The sequence below is a fragment of the Cupressus sempervirens genome, chromosome 10, assembly GCF_028749045.1.
Source record: "Cupressus sempervirens isolate cs-2001-9-10 chromosome 10, ASM2874904v1, whole genome shotgun sequence".
Classification (NCBI taxonomy): domain Eukaryota; kingdom Viridiplantae; phylum Streptophyta; class Pinopsida; order Cupressales; family Cupressaceae; genus Cupressus; species Cupressus sempervirens.
Window position 1 is genome coordinate 597,872,982 of NC_143127.1, and position 18,001 is coordinate 597,890,982.

The 18,001-nt window shown below is 38.6% G+C and overlaps 1 protein-coding gene across 3 annotated transcripts in view; it reads right to left on the minus strand.

The window, feature by feature from the left end:
* LOC149535276 (protein HCC2-like) overlaps positions 1–18,001 on the minus strand; it is a 167,496-nt gene that overhangs the window by 104,539 nt on the left and 44,956 nt on the right. For all 3 annotated transcript variants that reach the window (XM_089803610.1, XM_089803608.1, XM_089803609.1), the window contains exons 2-3: positions 14,529–14,663; positions 14,224–14,299 (exon numbers count right to left, since the gene is read on the minus strand). In XM_089803610.1, coding sequence (XP_089659736.1) covers positions 14,224–14,299; positions 14,529–14,663 — 211 coding nt within the window. The remainder of the gene's footprint in view (positions 1–14,223; positions 14,300–14,528; positions 14,664–18,001) is intronic.

An 18,001-nucleotide genomic window follows, 5' to 3' on the forward strand; every position in this document is an offset into this window, starting at 1 on the left:
GCATTGTAGATGTTAGAAGAGCTTAAAAGTGACTCATATGCATTCATGGTTGTGGAAGTTATGAGTCATCTTCTGAAATCCACCCAGATTTCTTTAAGTGTTGGTCAATCTAGTTATACCTCTTCTGCTCTCTAGTCAAGAGCATTTCTTTAAGTGTTGGTCAATCTGGTTATACCTCTTCTGCTCTCTGGTCAAGAGCATACTCCTAAACCTACTGACCTACCAAAAACAATATTCATTGCAAATCTTTGCATACAAGGGAGTTGTACCTTTTAATTCAGAGGTCCTTGATAGAACACCTACATTGACCCATTCTATTGCCAATAACTTTGTCTTTCACCACATTAGGCACATTTAGAGTCAGGGTATAGACCAAAATCCAAGGAAGCCAAACTGTTAACTAACAGTTTGTGGTGACTTTGTTGGGGAATCGAATGTAAGAGATCTTTAATTTACAACGCAAAAGAGTCTTTGTTGTTATCTTCCTTAGTATTTGAAGTTACAAGGGAGATAACAATATCCTATGTCTATTATTCACTGCGGCTTTACTGAAATAACTCTAAACTTGGCACTCATGCATTTGTTTGAGTTGTACCTATTGACCCATGAGGAAAAATGGTGCTTCCTCATGAAGGCCAAATCCCAGTTATATAGCCCAACCTTAGTTTCCAAGACGAACAAGAAGACATAATCAATCAATTGAATACATTCACCTGGAAAAACAAAAAATCCATAAGCAAGTATAGAAGAGTCAGTTTTGTACTAGAACAAGAAGCCAACGTTGAGTACAAGGATGGTGTGCTTTAGCAAAGAAGGTTGAGACAGCCTAAAAGCACCTATCTATGGACAAGCTAGTTCACCCTGGATCCCAAGTATACTAGGAGTGTTTGTGATCATGGTCAAGTCCATCCAGTGTTCAAAGGGCTCAGGAAAGCTGATTTTCCCATATTAGAAGACCCCCTGAGAAGAGGAAGAGCTTGCTCAAGAGACCCAGTTGTAGAAGGCATCTGTTGGGCTTTGTTTCCACCACCCCGTCCTGCCTCCTAGAGATGTAGCAAGTCCTCTTCCCCACCTATTTCTCAAACACAGATTCCGTCATTGTGTAACGCTCTCACCTTACATGGAGTTGTAGCTCCAACTACTGTCACTTTCTAGCTAATCCCAGTTATTCTACCTACATCAATGGCAGTGCCCTGGGGTAATGTTATTAGTCCTTTGGGCCTTGCTGCTAACAACAATTTACCAAGAGCCTCCTGGAAGAATTTGCCCAAGTTTGATGGCGATGGGAAGGTTTCTGCAGATGAACATATTGTTTCTTTTTTTGCAGCCTGTAGTGTTGTCTCTCCTCAACATGAAGATATGGCCGTAAGAATGTTTGTTGAAACCATAGTTACACCGCCCTAGGAGACGGGGGGACGGGGGGACAAGTTTCCGAGACGAGGGGACAGAGGGACCTTGATTTGGGGACGGCGAGGGGACGACGGGGGGACGGCGGCAGGGGACGGAGGGGTGGCGGAGGGAGCAGGGGTGTATATACTATACATATGATACTTAAAATGCTAGTTATGAAAAGATGTACTACAATTATAAAATATAAGATACATAGATGTAAAAAACTTAAACATTGAACAGTGCACTGAAGTTTTCAACTAGAACGTCATGATTCATGATCAAATAAGTTATAACAAACAAACAATGAACATTGAACATTGAACATCAGAAAATATTCAAAATAATAAATATTAGTCTATAAGACTATATATCAGTCTTCAGATCAATAGTATGAGTATCTAAATACTACTATCTAATAGTAATCAATGATCATATGAGTCATGACTCATGACATAAAGATGATTACAATTAAGTATCATGTACCATGAACCATGATATCAAAATAAGTATATAATGCAAACAAAAACTACGAGTCTCCAAGAGTCCAAATCAAAATGCCAAATCAATGATCAATGATCAATGATCATCCCCTGGAGGTTGAAACTCATCGCCATTGGAACTATCAGTCTCTCCAAGATCAAGAGCTGAAAAGGGAACACCAACTAGCCCTGTGGTTGGATCTAAAGCATCCTCCTCATCAATCTGCGATGGCTCCTCAGGCTCTACATCCCATCGTGATGCTGGGCTTTCCTTGTACACACTTGTGGTGCGGTCATTGATACGCAACACACTGTATACAGCCACTAGCTTCTCTGCTCTTTGAGAGGTAAGTCTATTCCTCTTAAGAGAGTGGATGAAGCTATATGTAGACCAATTCCTGTCAGAAGCTGAGGAACTAGAAACCTAAGTTGAAAAATAATTGGCTAATGTAAGACTCGAGAATTAGAAGTTGAACAATGATCATTGAACAATAAACAATGAAAAGTTAAAAGTTGAGGAACTAAGTACCTGGGACAGCAAACGAATAGCTAGTGTGGTGGTTGTAGATTTCGGTCCATAAGCTGACCACCACAAAATGGGATCCTCTTGTGCCATAGTCTTGATATCCGCCTTTGCCGCTTGTATGTAACCCCTAAGAGTAGAAAATTTGGTCCACTCAATGCGAACCTTAGCTGCTGTCTCAGGGTCATACATCCTATCTATGCACTTGAAGAACCCTTCCTTCACCTGAAAAAATTTAAAAAGTACAAATTATTAGCAAATAGAAGAATCAAGATACTAGTAATGTAAATGATTTTAATTTATAAAATGATAAGAATTTAAGTCTTAAAGTGTTATATAATAATAATATAAATCACCTCATCATCGTGAAGTGGTGTAACTCTACCAGGCCTAGTCATGTACCACCTCGGATTCAATGCATATGCAGCCATGTGTAAGGGTGTGTTAAGTTTGTCCCATCTACGCTGAATAATAGGCCAAATGTGATCATTGTAGAAGGCTAATGTGGGGTCCTTCTCTCGCACAACCACCCTCATCTACCCAAGCATAGAATCAATGCACTCATACACCTCTCCAAGTGTGGGCGCATCCCCATCTCCATACCTGATCACCTCGAAGACTGGCCTAATAATAGAGACAATGTATTTTGCATCGCTCCAAAATACATCACTCTTAACTATATCCTTCACCCTCATCCCCTGCTCTGACCTGGAACCATCCCACCTATTCCATTCATTTGTCATAACCATTAGTTGCAGTGGCTCCTGCAAATCAAGCATTCTCTCCAAGAGAATGAAATAGGATGCATATCGTGTCTCAACTGGCTTCAAGAACTCCTTGTTGGCGAAGCTCCTAAATAGTGCATGTGAGGTGTGGTGGTTGCAGATATACATCTGCACATCTCTAGCATCACTCACCACTCCCTTTATCCAACTAATCTTCTCCATGTCCTTTAGAGCATTATTCATACCATGCACACAACGAGGAGTCCACCAAATATGCCGATATGTGGCCTCAATAAGCCTCCCTGCAACTCTGCACACATGAGCTGCATCTGTCACTGTTGGACCACATTTTATGGCCCAATCTCCTCAATGGCTTCCCGAAGAATCTGAAACTGAAAATCAGCATCTTTTCGATGCCCCGAACAATCAACCGCCCTAAGAAAGAATGGGCCCTTTGTACATGTGACTATGACATTAATGAGTGGACGATGTCTAATGTCCGTTCACCCATCCATGACAATGCTACACCCCGATTCCTCCCAAACAGCCCTCATGGTCTCCATGGACTCACCAATCTTGGCATACTCATCATCCAAGATTTTAGTCCTCAATTTGTGCTCACCTGGTGGCACATATGATGGTAATCCCGCCTTCGCTACTTTTTGAAATGCCTCCTTAAAATAAGGAGACCAAGCAATGTGAAGTGGAACGCCATTGGCAAATAACATTCTCCCAATGTATGCATCTAACTTCTCTCTCGTCTGGGCTGCAAACAATTCTGCTATAGGGTTGTTGTCACTAGACTGTGCCCTGCGTTTCCCCTTGCTCGTCTCAACTGCTGCTACACCTATAGAGCTATAAGTAGAGGAAGGTACGGAGGCTGCCCCTAGCAATGAAGTAGATGAAGCTCTATGTTGTGGTCTAGAAGAAGACATGTGTCAGTGTTGTTGCCCCTGTATTTGTTGCTCATGCACCTCCTGTATAGTCTGAATCTGTTGCCTACCAACCAAAGTAGTAGGCACTGGAAGGCCCAAGTCCTCTGGAACTCTCCAAAGCTTGTTGAATTCAACTCTAATCTTCAAGTTTGTGGATTCACCCAAAAACTTACATGGTTGGACACCTTTACCTGTCCAAAAGAGGAAGTGTACATTCACTCTAGTGATGCTACCATACCAATCTTCACCACAAATATTGCATCTCCACTTTCTTGTGCCACCTGTTCCTTGTCCGCTTGTTATTCTAGTGGCAAATTGTTTTAAAGGAGATTTTGGATCAAACTTACCCCTAGCCCACTGTGCCAAAGCTGGGGAGGGGCAATCAGTAGATGGAGTACCAGATAGTATAAAACCAGTACCCATGGAAGTGGAACTAGTTTGGGCCCCTTGCTGATTTGGCCCAACCGGAATCGCAATGTCACTCTCATGGTCACCCCTCTCAACAGTGTCATCATCATCCTCAGCCCCAACCTCAGGCCAGGCTCATATTCGGCCACTATCTGAATGAAATTCCATCTCATCATCACTATGAGTATTCATTGTGACACTGCATTTCACAAAATGAAAAAACAAAAATTAATAAAGCTAAATTATTGAATTTATAAATGATAATCATAACCGACGACTTCCACTCTCTTCGCACTATATTTGGGAAAATATTAAAATTTTAAAATAAAAAAAAAGAGTATAAAACGAAAACTGACTTCCAATGGTTCTGTAGGATTTTGGCTTTTCTAAGCCGATTTCAGTATGTAAGAATTAACAAAAAAAGTTTTAAAATTCTTACAAACTGAAATCGGCTCAAAAAAGCCCAAATCCTACGGAACCATTGGAAGTCAATTTTCGTTTTATACTCTTCTTCTTTTTTAAATTTTAATTTTAACTTTTTTTGTTAATTCTTACATACTGAAATCGGCTCATAAAAGCCCAAATCCTACGGAACCATTGGAAGTCAATTTTCGTTTTATACTCCTCCTTTTTCTTTTCTTTTTTTTCTTTTTTCTTTTTTTTTTTCGTTCCCAAATATAGTGCAAAGAGAGTGGAAGTCGTCGGTTTAAACAATCAAAAATAGACATTTCAAACAGTCCAAAGATAACAGAGGTCGTCTAAACAAACAAAAACATTCATAAACATGCATTTCAAAAACATACAAATACGTTAGAAAACCTACCTTTTTCTTTAAAAACTTCAACAAGATTCGGTGAACCAGAACCCAGAACCACCCTCCTCTTCTTCTTGCTCCTAAACTCTCCTTTTTCACTTGCAAACACTCTCTTCACTCTTGCACAAACCCTTATCTCAGCTCTTCACTCTTCTTCTTCTTGCTGTTGCAAACAATGAGAAATGCAAATGTGAATCAAAATGAAGAATAGAAGGGTTTTAAACAAAGGAGGAGGAATGGATGGGCCCCACAATCCAATACAATAAATAAGAAACATTAAAACATTTTTAAAATGAGTTCAACTTTTTGTTTTTTTATGTCTTTTTTGCTTGCCGCAAGAGACGTCCAGGTATCCCCCCACAACGGAGGAGACTCCTTGGCGTCCCCCCGCACCCGTCTCGAAGACGTCTCACCGTCTCCGGTGGCGGTGGCGCTTTGAGTGGCGCCGCCCGAAACGCCAAGATGCCGTCCCCCCATCCCGAGGACGTCCCTGTCTCCGAGACGGCCCAGATTTTGGGAGGGGACGCGTCCCCATGTTACACTGGTTGAAACACAAGTTGAAAATGTGGCCGATTGGTTCCAACATCTTCCTATTGGACGCATCACGACTTGGGATGATATGCATAACCGATTTGAAGCTCACCACAAAAGCACAGAAGATGAGCATACATCATTGTCTCAACTCACTCAGATCAAAAAGGAACCAAGTATTCCCATGAGAGATTTCGTTGCAAAGTTCAACAAATTACTTAACAAAATTCCTGCTACAAGTAGACCAACTACAGATAATCAAAAGATGTTCTTCATTAGTTCTATGCCTCCAACTATTAGTTTTCAAATCAGAAGAGCGCATGTGGCAAATCTCCAAGCTGCCCAGATTCTGGTTGTAGAATTAGATGATGATTTGATAGCAGTCAGGAAATGGGAGAGAGACATTCAAAGTGGAACTTCAGCAGGCACTACCAACAACACGGAAGCAATGCTTTAAAAATTGTCAAATGAGATGATTGCCATGAAAAGGCAAATGGGTAAGCCAGCTCCCTCATTTCAACAACCTTATCAAGATATGTCCAAAAGACAACATAAAGGAAAGGCCTTACAATTACCACCTGCTCAACAAAAGCTTTCCATTGAGGCAACTCCTAAGAAGCAAAGCATGTGCATATTCCACTTGAGAGCAAATCATGATGGTGACTCTTTCCCTAAAATGAATAGATACAAGAAGATGAGTGCAAGTAATGAGCTAACAATGGAATATCCTCAATGTGAAGATGATTCTAGCCCCCCCAGTGACTCTGGAACATTTTATTTGGAGTACGAATCAGATTCGGAAAGAGGAGGTGACTATTTCACCACCTTGGATGGAATACAAATAACCATAACAACAAGAAGCCAGAAGAACAAAGGTCCAGCAAGCTCAATCCCTATTCAAAACAATACTCCTACTTCACCAATCATGGGTAGTACCTCTACCCCCTCTACATCAAAGGGAGAACTATCAAAAGCAAAGTCAAGTGGTAAGCCCAATTCCTCATTTGATATCATTCAATATTGTAAAGATGCTTGTATTCAAGTTTCTCCTCTAGAATACTTAAAGTCTAATCCTATTGAATTGCAAAAGCTAGTCTACTATTGTTAAGGAGGAACTAGTAATAAGGCTCATTCAAACGTCCATGCTGCTATTAGTGATAATAAGCCTAGTACCAGTACATTTCTCCCTTCTAATGAAGAACCAATCCTACCGATGTTGTTTAATGAAGAAGAATCTTCAGTCCTAGCTACCTCCCTCAGCCAAAAACCCGATCCCTTTTATGTGTCCTTACATGTCAATGGTCACAAATTGAGTAACTGCATAATTGACTCAAGTGCATCAAATAATGTCATGCCTTCTACTGTTGATCGTGCCTTAGGCTTGCTCTTAACTAAGACCTTTGGGTGTTGTTATTCTATGGATGCAAAACAAGTTCCCCTAATACGTCAAGTAAAGGATGCCCAAGTGGCCTTAGTTGCATACCCAGCAAAAAGAATGAAGTTGACCATCCATGTGGCTGACATCCCTACCAGCTATGGCATGCTATTAAGTAGGAGTTTTTGCAGGGATATGGGAGGTGAAATTAAACTAGATGAATCTCATGCTATTATTCCTGTTGGCAACAAAAATATCAAGCTTGAACTTGGAGAAAAGGCTAAATTTACAGTAATGAAATCTAATGATCCTAATGCTCAAATCTTGTTTACTAATTTCAGTATTCTAGAAGAAGATTAGACCCTCCTGATGATCAAAGAATGGACCTTAGAGTTTGATGGCAGTTGTGCAACTGTCGGATTAGGAGCAGGTGTGGTGCTCATTTCCCCTGAGGGAGATCTGACACAACTAGCATACAAGCTGCAATTTAAAAACACAAACAACATTGTTGAATATGAAGCATTACTTTTAGACATTACTATTTTAAAGCAAAGAGTGAAAATTTTAAAAGCCCAAGGTGATGTAAAACTCATAGTGAAACAAGTTTGAAGTCAATATGCTGTGAAAAACTCTAGACTTCGGAAATATAGGAACAGAGTCTGGGATGAGGTAGAAGACCTTGATGCCTTCTCTATACAAGTTGTTCCAAGGGAGTAAAATGTAATAGCTGATATGTTAGCTGCCTCTTCATCCCTTCTGTTACCTCATCCAGAATTCAAAGACAAAGAATACAAGGTTGAGATCCTCTTCAGACTAATGTATCTGATAATGCTAAATCATGGCAAGTCCTTAATGATGATAAGCGGATCCAATGCTTTCTAGAAGGGGTCGAACCTTTCACTAACCAGTACTTTGAAGGAAGTGAAAGCCCCTGTCAAGAGTTCTCTCCTAATAATAAGAAAGATTTGGAGCTAGGTGTGAAACAATTAAAAGGTAACAAAATGCCTAGACACCTAATCTCTTTAGAAAAAAATTTTAATAGACATGATGCATGTATCATAGGAGAAAGAGATAGGAAAGGTGGAACCTCAGATGATTATGAGGGAATGAATGTAGGCACTAAGTTTAAGCCTACAATAACTAACATTGGTAATAGTTGCTAAACTAAAGAAAGAACTAGAGCTAAAGCGTTGCTTTCTGAATATCAAGATGTTTTTGCATGGGGTTATTAAGATTTAAAAACTTTCAGGAATGGTGAGTTTAAGTACAAGATTCTCCTAAAGCCTAATGCAGTTCCTTTTAGGTAAAAGCAACACAACTACAACCCAATGATCTCAGATGCCATCTTTAGAGAAATTCGTAAAATGTTAGAAGCTAGGACCATTTATCCTATACACCATTCAACATTGATAGCTAATTTTGTCCCTATCAAGAAGAAGAGTGGGGAGATTAGAATCTGTGTGGATTTTAGAAATCTAAATCAAGCATCTCTCTAAGACAACTATGCTCTCCCCAACATGGATCACTTACTGCAGACAATGGCAGGATCTGAAATGATGTCCATGTTAGATGGATTCTCAGGCTTCAACCAGATTGAAGTAGATCTAGATGATCAATTTAAGATAACGTTCACCACTCCTTAGGGAACATTTGCTTACAACAGATTGCCCTATGGGCTAATTAATGTTGGAGCTACTTTTTAGAGAGCCATGAATACATCCTTTACAGATTTTAAGGACAAAATCATTGTTATCTATTTGGATGATTTGACAGTATTCTCCAAGAAAAGAGAAGATAATTTGAAGGACTTGGAGAAAGTGTTGAAGAGATGTAGGGAACATGGAATCTCCCTTAACCCTAAGAAGTTTGTCTTCTGTGTTACAAAGGAAGAGTTGATGGGCCACATAGTGTCTCAAGAAGGCATTAAGATTGATCCAAAACATGTTAAAGTTATCCAACAGCTCAACCTACCAGCAAGCAAAATTGGAGTTAAATCTTTTTTTGGTCAAGTAAATTTCTTGAGGCACTTTGTTTCTGATTCTCTATAATTACGTAGTGTATAATTGACATGATGAAGGGAAATCACATTTTTAAGTGGAGTGACTCTAGAAGAAAGGAATTTGATGAAATCAAAACTAACATACCCCATGCTCTTGTCTTAGTTCATCCAGATTATACCAAAGAGTTTATTTTATATTGTTATGCATTAGCCCATACATTGTCTGCCATACTCATGCAAGAAAACAAGGCATCTAAGCACCTATTGCTTTTATGAGTACCCCTCTAAAGGAGCTTGAACTGAAGTACTCCCAAGTGGAAAAGCATGCTTATGTTGTGGTCAGAGCCCTTAAGAACTTCAGATTTTATGTTCTACATTAACATTCAGTTGCTTATGCTCCTGATTCAGCAATCAAAAGTATCTTAACTCAGCAAGAAATAGGATGTAACTCAAGAGGAGTTTGGATAGCCAAAGTCCAAGAGTGTGACATTGAGTTAAAACCTACCAAGTTAGTCTGTGACAATGGTTTGTGCAGGGCAATTGCGGAAAATCAGGAGGTAAGTAAAGAAGAAGAAATCTCAAAAGTTCTAATGGTGAGCCTCCAAAATCCTTGGTTTTCAAATGTTGCTTATTTCCTTACTTATGGAGAGTGTCCCAATGGATTAACCTATAAGCAGAGAAGAGATCTTAGGACCAAGTCTGCCAAGTACGTCATTTGTGATGATCAGTTGTATAAAAGGGCAATTGATGGCACATTCCTAAGATGTGCAGATAAGCCTCAGCAGGAGAGATTGCTCGAAGCATTCCATAATGAAACTTGTGGGGGGCACTATTCTTCTACAGTGACAACATATAAAATTTTGAGGCAGTGTTATTACTGGCCAGGTATGTTCAGAGATGCCTATAAATGGGTAGCCCAATGTGAAAAGTGCAAAATGTTTGCTGGTAAACCTCAGTCGGTTGCCTTGCCATTAAGGCCAGTAGTAATAGAAGGCCCTTTATAATAGTGGGGAATTGATTTTATTGGCCCAATTAACCCCTCCTTTGCTGGACATTCATATATCATTACTGCTACAGACTACTTTACTAAGTGGGTGGCAGCAAAACCTACTAAGAGACCACCTCGGAAATTGTCTATGAATTTATGCAAGAAAATATCCTTGTGAGATTTGGTGTCCCACTGAAGCTGGTCATGGACAATGTTACATATTTTTCTTCAGTGGAAACTGTTGAATTATGCTATGATAACAGTATCCATTTGAGTCATTCTTCAGACTATTTCCCTCAAGGAAATGGTTGAGCAGAATCAAGTAACAAAACAACATCATGAGAAAGCTTGTCTCTGACAACCAGAAGAATTGGCACAAGAAGCTACATGAAGCTCTTTGAGCAGAAAGGGTAACACCTAAGAAGGCTATTGGCATTTCCCCATTTGAGCTAGTATATGGAGTTGAGGCTAGTCTTCCCCTTCCGTTGGAGCTATCAGTTTGTAAGTTGCAGCAGACAATTGAACATCATGTATTTCAGAGTGGTCTGGAAAAGCGAATAATGTACCTAACCAAGCTAGAAGAGGAGTGTGAAAGTTGGTTGACCATATCATAAAGCATCAGAAACGCATGAAGAGCTTCTTTTACAAAAAGGCGAGGCCAAGAAGGTTCATGAAAGATGATCTAGTCTTGTTGTGGGATAAGAGACGTGAACCCACAAGTATGCATCACAAATTCAATTCCCTTTGGAAAAGGTCACTTCAGAATTGTGCAAGTAAACCAGAATAACTCTTTCCTACTGGCCTACCCCACTAGTGAGGTTCTGTCATTTTCCTAGAATGGCCAAGACCTAAAGTTGTATCGGTTACACAATTGAAGCAGGTAACCCCTATGGTTAGAGTTAGTTTAAGTAGTTTTCCTTTCTGTTGTGCGCTCTAGTTTAGTCTCTTGCTTCCTTAGTTTAGTTTCCATTCTGTTTAGGGTTTAATTTAGTTGTTGTACCTGTAGTTTATCATTCCAACTGTGTGAAACGAGAGATGCTAGGTCCCTACTTAGGCATTTGCATGTCTGAGTCCCTAGTCAAAGCCAATTGTTGCTAGACTTTCAATCCATCCCATTTTAAGCTTCGATACTCTAGCCCTTTCAATTTCTAAAGAAACTGCCTTTTCATTTGCTAGCTAGAGCAGGGTAACACCCCCAGTTGCAAGGAAGCTCTTTGATCCAACAACCCTGCAATCAACACTCAATGTCCTTTCAACTAAGTCTTGGTTGGTGATACCCTGTAATTTCACTAGTGTTAAAATTCTGAAGAACCCATTACGAAAATCTAGGTTAACTGATGTAATTAGGGTTTGCATTTTCATGTTGTAGAGATCTTCCTAGAAAAACCCTAATTTTATGTCCGTATGCATTTTTTTCATGTCTGAACCCTCTTGTTTCAAATGAATGTGCTAAAGATTTTGCACTTTAAAAGAAACATTGGAAATCTAAGGTACGATGATATGACATAGTTAATTGCCAGGTGTTCGCAAAGTCTCAGTGGTTTTTTACAAAAGGTTAGGGCAAACAAGCGAGACCCTGCGACACAGTTAAGAGATGGAGAAGTTAATGTTAACACTTGGCGCGTAGCCTGAGGTAGTTGTGAGTTCGAAGGAGTTAACCGCACATCAAGCCGACCACCATTCAATTAACAAAGGTCAATGACTCCAAATGAATTTCGGGCCTAAATGTTAAAGGAGAAAAAGTTTTGGAAAAAGTCTCCAAAATAATGACACTTGTCCACACTCAAATTTATTTCGAGCCAAAAAAAATTAAAAGGATCAAAGCTTACTTGAAAAGTCATCTGAAGATATGACCAAGGCAGTAAGCATAAGTTCATAAAGGATTTTATGAAAAGGTTTTATGTCTCTCGAACTTACAACCAAAAAGGAAGGCGTATGAGTGCAAGTGCAACTTAAGGGTGGTCACGATGTTACATCCAAAGAGGAAGTGTAAAGGCGCACGTCCATGGACAGTTAAGCATAACATTGTATGGTCAAATCTAAAGACTTATGGAGTTACGCTTTGCTGCCAAGTGACTGTGCAAGAGGCTCCACATGTCGAAATCTCACGCAACTGCAAGCTAGAGCTATCAGAGATAATAAGCAGCGAGATGATGCCATGTGGCAATGACATGGCGAAGCACCCAAGTGTAATATGACAAAGCTAGTCACAAGGATCAGGCGACCAATCACAAAAGGCCATGTGTCAAGAAGAGTTAACCAAGGTTTGATTAAGCTTGGAAAGGGCTTGATTTTGATTCAAATATATGAGTATAGTATATAAACAAAAAGGGGAAAAGATGAACTTTTCAATTTTGCCATCAAATCAAATACAAGTATTTTGCTTTCCTCACAATTGAGCAGTTTAAAGTGTGTTTTTCAAACAGCAGGATGAGATTTCAAGTGGACACTTGTCATGTACAGATCAGATCCGAGATTCTTCACTCTTTTATATCTTTCCCTTCTCTCTCATTGTAGGGGGTTGGTTCCAGTCTATTGAGCAAAGTTGACAATATCCTCATTCCAGGTGTAATAAAGCTGATGAATGTGACTGATGCAATGAAGGCCTACATAGCTAAATCCGTAACTCCAAAGAAAAACTTATGCTCTATCAAAAGCGTTACATTCTCCCTACAAGATGTGACAAGTGTCACCCCTTCTTCCTCTCTCTTTTTCTAATGTTGTAGCCATATTTGGCATTCTCCTCATAGGTTAAGGCTTTGTAATAGATGATTGATCAAAAAATCCTATTTTTTGAATATATTTGTTCAAAGTTGCTCTATGTGGTAATCATGAAATGTAATTGGCCAGTTCTAAAGGGAAAATGTAACTTTTTGAGAAGTAAATAAGATCGGCAAATTATTAGGTGGACAAACCCTGGTAGCTAGGACTACTGTGTGAGACTCTATGTCTACATTTTGATTCTATCATTCATGTTAGTTGAGTCTTAGCTATTGCATGATCTTTGGAATGAAATGCGTTGTTAATGAAAGCTGTAGGATTGAAGATAAACTGGGTTTTGTTGCTTTCTTTTCAGTGGTTTTATGACTTATCACCATCATTCACAGTATTTTCTTGTTTCCTCTATTCTATGCAAGTTAGTTTCATCTGCATTTTCATGGATGTATGAGAAGTTTGGGATTTGGTTAATATTAGGTGTTGAGTAGGAAGTAAACGATTGTTGTGTAATATCAGTAACTTGGGCAATCTGGGTATTGTTTAGTTAATGGCATTCTCTCTTCTCATGCACTATGCATCAGTAGATAGTCTTGCATTGTTGAATCTCACATTCAGTATACAGAATAGATTGCAATGTAGATGTTAGAAGAGCTTAAAAGTGAATCATATGCATTCATAGTTGTAGAAGTTGCGAGTCATCTTCTGAAATCCGCCCAGATTGCAAGAAGTGTTGGTCAATCTGGTTATACCTCTTCTGCTCTCTGGTCAAGAGTGTGCTCCTAAACTTACTGATCTACCAAAAACAATATTCATTGCAAATCTTTGCATACAAGGGAGTTGTATCTTTCAATTCAGGGGTCCTTGATAGAACACCTACATTGACCCATTCTATTGCTAACAACTTTGTCTTTCACCACATTGGGCACATTAAGAGTCAGGGTATAAACCAAAATCCAAGGAAGACAAACTGGTGACTAACAAAGTGTATGAAAGGGAAACATCCTCAATATAGGATCAGACTCTGTGGGACTTCACCAGTATTTTGAGCAAGAAAATGAATTTTTTGACCCTTTCCCTTATCTACAAAAATGCAGAAAATACATCCCCAATCCCTAACATCACATCCTTTTCAACACTTTCTTTAGTACCTTAAACTTCTCTTTCTTAAGAGCCAAAAGAAAAGATCTTTGGAAGCAAAGAAAAGAAGATATTTTTTATTAGAATCTCCAGATGCAATCTTGCGACTTTCTTGCGTGCACAAAAGAGTATTACCATAAAAGTCTCACAAAGATGGTTCATGCAAAGCTAAAATATGTTGAATCATGCATCATCATACCTCTAGGAATCGCCCTCTTCTCATCATTGTAGTGAAATAGAAGGCCTACACTGATAAGCACCAATAGTGCGGATGGCTGCAACACCAAATTGCAATCTTAGTCTTAGATGTTCAATGTTTCATTATAAATTTCATGATAAGGTCAGATTTTAAACTTGTAAATCAAAAATATTTGAACTTGTGACCTTCAACATGCCTCAAGAAGAAATTATGGAAAACAAAATATTGCATACAAACCAAACAGAATTATACATGTTGAACCTTTCACAAATATAGAAGCCAACTCAGGCATACACGAGACATACAACAATGCCAAGACTCCATTTTCGAGCACTTTGACCAGATTTATTCTCCACTAACGAAACACGAACTTCAGATCCATTCTTCTTGGAATCTGCTGATGTTGTATATCTGAATACATAATTATTAGAAAAAGGAACCTGCATTGACAAAAGAGTAAAGGGATAATCATTAATAACTCAATATTATGACAAGAACATCCACAAGCAAAAAATACATTAAAACTCCAAATATCATCAACGAAATCCTGCATAAAAGTGAATCTTTAATGGTTCAATTTTAAAATATTAATACTACAATTCTAATTAAGTTACTTCCATCCAGTAATCCATTTGTATACCTGACTACTCTATAGTATGTAGGAGTGGTCAATGTGAAGCATCAGCATGATTTTGAATCTTGATTATAATATATTAAAACAACACAAACTAAACTTTCACAGTATCACTTAAATCAGGGCCACCGTCCAAGAGTACAGATTGTAACATACAATTCCATCATTATACTCTCAATATAAAGTTCAATAAAGTTTTAATTTCACATTTTGGAAAATTTATGAATTTCTTGTGCATTTGGAAACCAGCAGGATTGTTTGTAGGTGGTTATTGTGTGCTTCATAAACCACACCATCTCAGATGTAAAGGAGTTAAAAATACACTTCAACTAGATCTCCATCCACACACACACACACACACACCCCTCTCCTCAAGAATAGCATTGATGATAGTACCTCTTTGCAGCCCTAACCACATTTATTCGCAGCTCTCTGAGTTGGTACATTGTTGCTCTGCTCACATAATTGGCTTTCTTTCTGCAGAGTCTAATCCACTGTGATGTTCTCTACTAATAGCATATAGAAAATAGCCTAGAATGAAAAATGTGGCCAAGAGACAAATCCATAAATATTCTTATTAAAGAATACTTTTTTTTTTAAATATATCTTCAAACAATACACAGGCAGAGTAAAATTTTGTCAAATCAATACAGCCCCCTGAACATGCCCTCATAAAAGACTGGGCAGCAATGGCATTCCAGATGTCAGTTTGAATGTTGACCTGCTTCTTAATGGTTTCCATTCTTAAGAAGCCTGATCTGTGGCCAAAGGATTTCATCTCCAAGCCACAACTGCTGAAACACGTCCAGCCCAGAGGAAGAAACAATTTTGTTTCAAATTTATTTGAATGTTTAATCTTTTTCGCCAACACTACTTATACCCACCTTCCCTAATCAGTGACAGATACTAACAAGTTACCCCTTCAATGAACAAGTTAACTAGCAAGTTCACTACCCTGTTGAACTGATACCAACTGCAAGTGACTATGGTCCTATCTTTATTCTAACTGCTGTTAGTCCCAGTCTTTTTATTTGAGCTGTAACCAGGTCATGTACTCAAGTGCTGCAAATTAAAAGGGGATGTTAAATCTGCATACTACTATGCATTGTTTGCTTCTCGTTCCTACAAGCAAGTAATTTGGTTGTTGTGGAGTAGTTTTCATGAGCATAGTTACAAGACTCACTAGGACTCACCCAAACTTGATGAGTCCCAAAGTGACCAAGTCGAAATTCACTGGACAAAGCAAGTAGTAACAAGTAGACTTGGCCAAGTCAATGAAAAAAAGGAAAAAAAGATGAAATTTTGAAAATGCTTATAAATAAATGTATGAAATTTGAGCATTTTTGAATGTTTTGGAGGCATCTTGGACAAGGGTTAAAAGTGTTAAATACTAAAAAGGAGCAAGAGCTACCCCAACTCCAAATGAGTGGCACTGCCCCTTGACCTTACAAGGGGCATTACCTCTAGGCCCCCATTGGGAGTGCTACTCCCAAATCCATGCTCTAATTTTAAAAACTGGAAAAAAAATATCTTCTTTTCGGGCCATGCTGGATGGAAGAGCAACACATTTATTTATTTTTTATTCTTTTCCAATTAAATTTGTAGTAATAAAATTATATTTATACTTCTAGTTTGCCAAGTCAACCTTTATCCCAAAAGTAATTCTCCCAAGGCTGTAGAAACACTTGGAGACTTGTATGAGATACAAGTGAATGACTATGTTGAGTGATACAAGTTCCTTTTTACCAGCGTTACAGGACTAAGCAAATCTAGCAAGGCCTCGGTGAGTCCCAAGGCAAAGTGGGAAAAACAAGGTAAATTGCCTCTGGACTCGGCCGAGTCCTGATTGAGTCCTGGCTGACTTGCCAATGTAGCTGCCTCGGCTGACTCGCCGAGTCCTACTGGTCGGACTCTACCATCAGCCAAGGAAAAATAATAAGTTTTCCAGCTCAAGGGCAGGGGGATTTATTCAAATATAATAAGCATAAGTTGCATTTATTTTCTTTCTTATACTTTATGTTATATTTGTATAAATACTGTCAGGATGTTTGAGACAGGTTTCAGCTTCATAGGAGTTAAAATGCCAATTCTAGATTTTGGGAGTTTTCAAAAAATTCCAAGATCAGCCAAATTTCAGGATTCAGCATGCCTTCAATAGTGTTATCTCGCACAACTTGTCTTGGCTATTTGAGGTCAAATTGAAGCTGGAAGTATATGATGTTGTCTTCAGTGATGAAGACTTGGAGTGGGTTGATGAAGTCGGTCAAGATGTAGAAGCAATGGCAGTGGCGATGGCAATGGAGGAGGCTAGAGCACGAGAAGACCCAATGCAAGATCCTAATGTTACATCCCAATTTTCAACTCAATTTTAAAATGTCCATATAATCGTTGAGGCTTCACGAAAAGTCAATTAACATGTAAAATTAGTTATGTGAAATGGTAAGATGGTTAGTCGTTATAATTTTCATATAAAGACGACATGTTAGTTAATCGTTATGATGCTACTATATTGTTATCTTGAAATCTTGGGAAGTTGGTTATTCATCTTGGGAAGTGAAATGGTGGTTAGCCATTATGAAGGTTATGAATAATAACTTGTTAGGTAATTTTGATTTTGTTGAGGGTTATGATATAATCACGGAAAAATTCCCTTTCCTTGCAGGAGCACATCAAAGGGGGGTAAAGCATTGCCTAAAAGGAATTGGGCACGAGGGCACCACCTGTCACTGGGCAAATAGGTATGAGTCTTGAACCACCATGACTAAGGGTAAAGGGCTAGGCAAGCAAGAGTGTATGTTGGACGAACATGAGCTAGCCAGTGAAATTATATATCACTAAATAATTAAAGAAATCACTAAGCATAAATTGAAATATAATTTAAATTGTTACCTTTGATCATTGTGGAGTCTCCTGAGTATATTGACACCATGCTATTATGAAATCCATACTTGCGTATACATGTATATGTATATGTGCATATGTCAATATGATGATATAAAATAGATATATAATTAAAATACATGCACATGTGCGTAAAAATGTACGTACAATTAGAGATGGCATAATATCATAATGCCAAAAAATATTTTATATCATGTCGAAGTGGGGGACCCTTATATTTATCTTAATATTTTATTATGACTC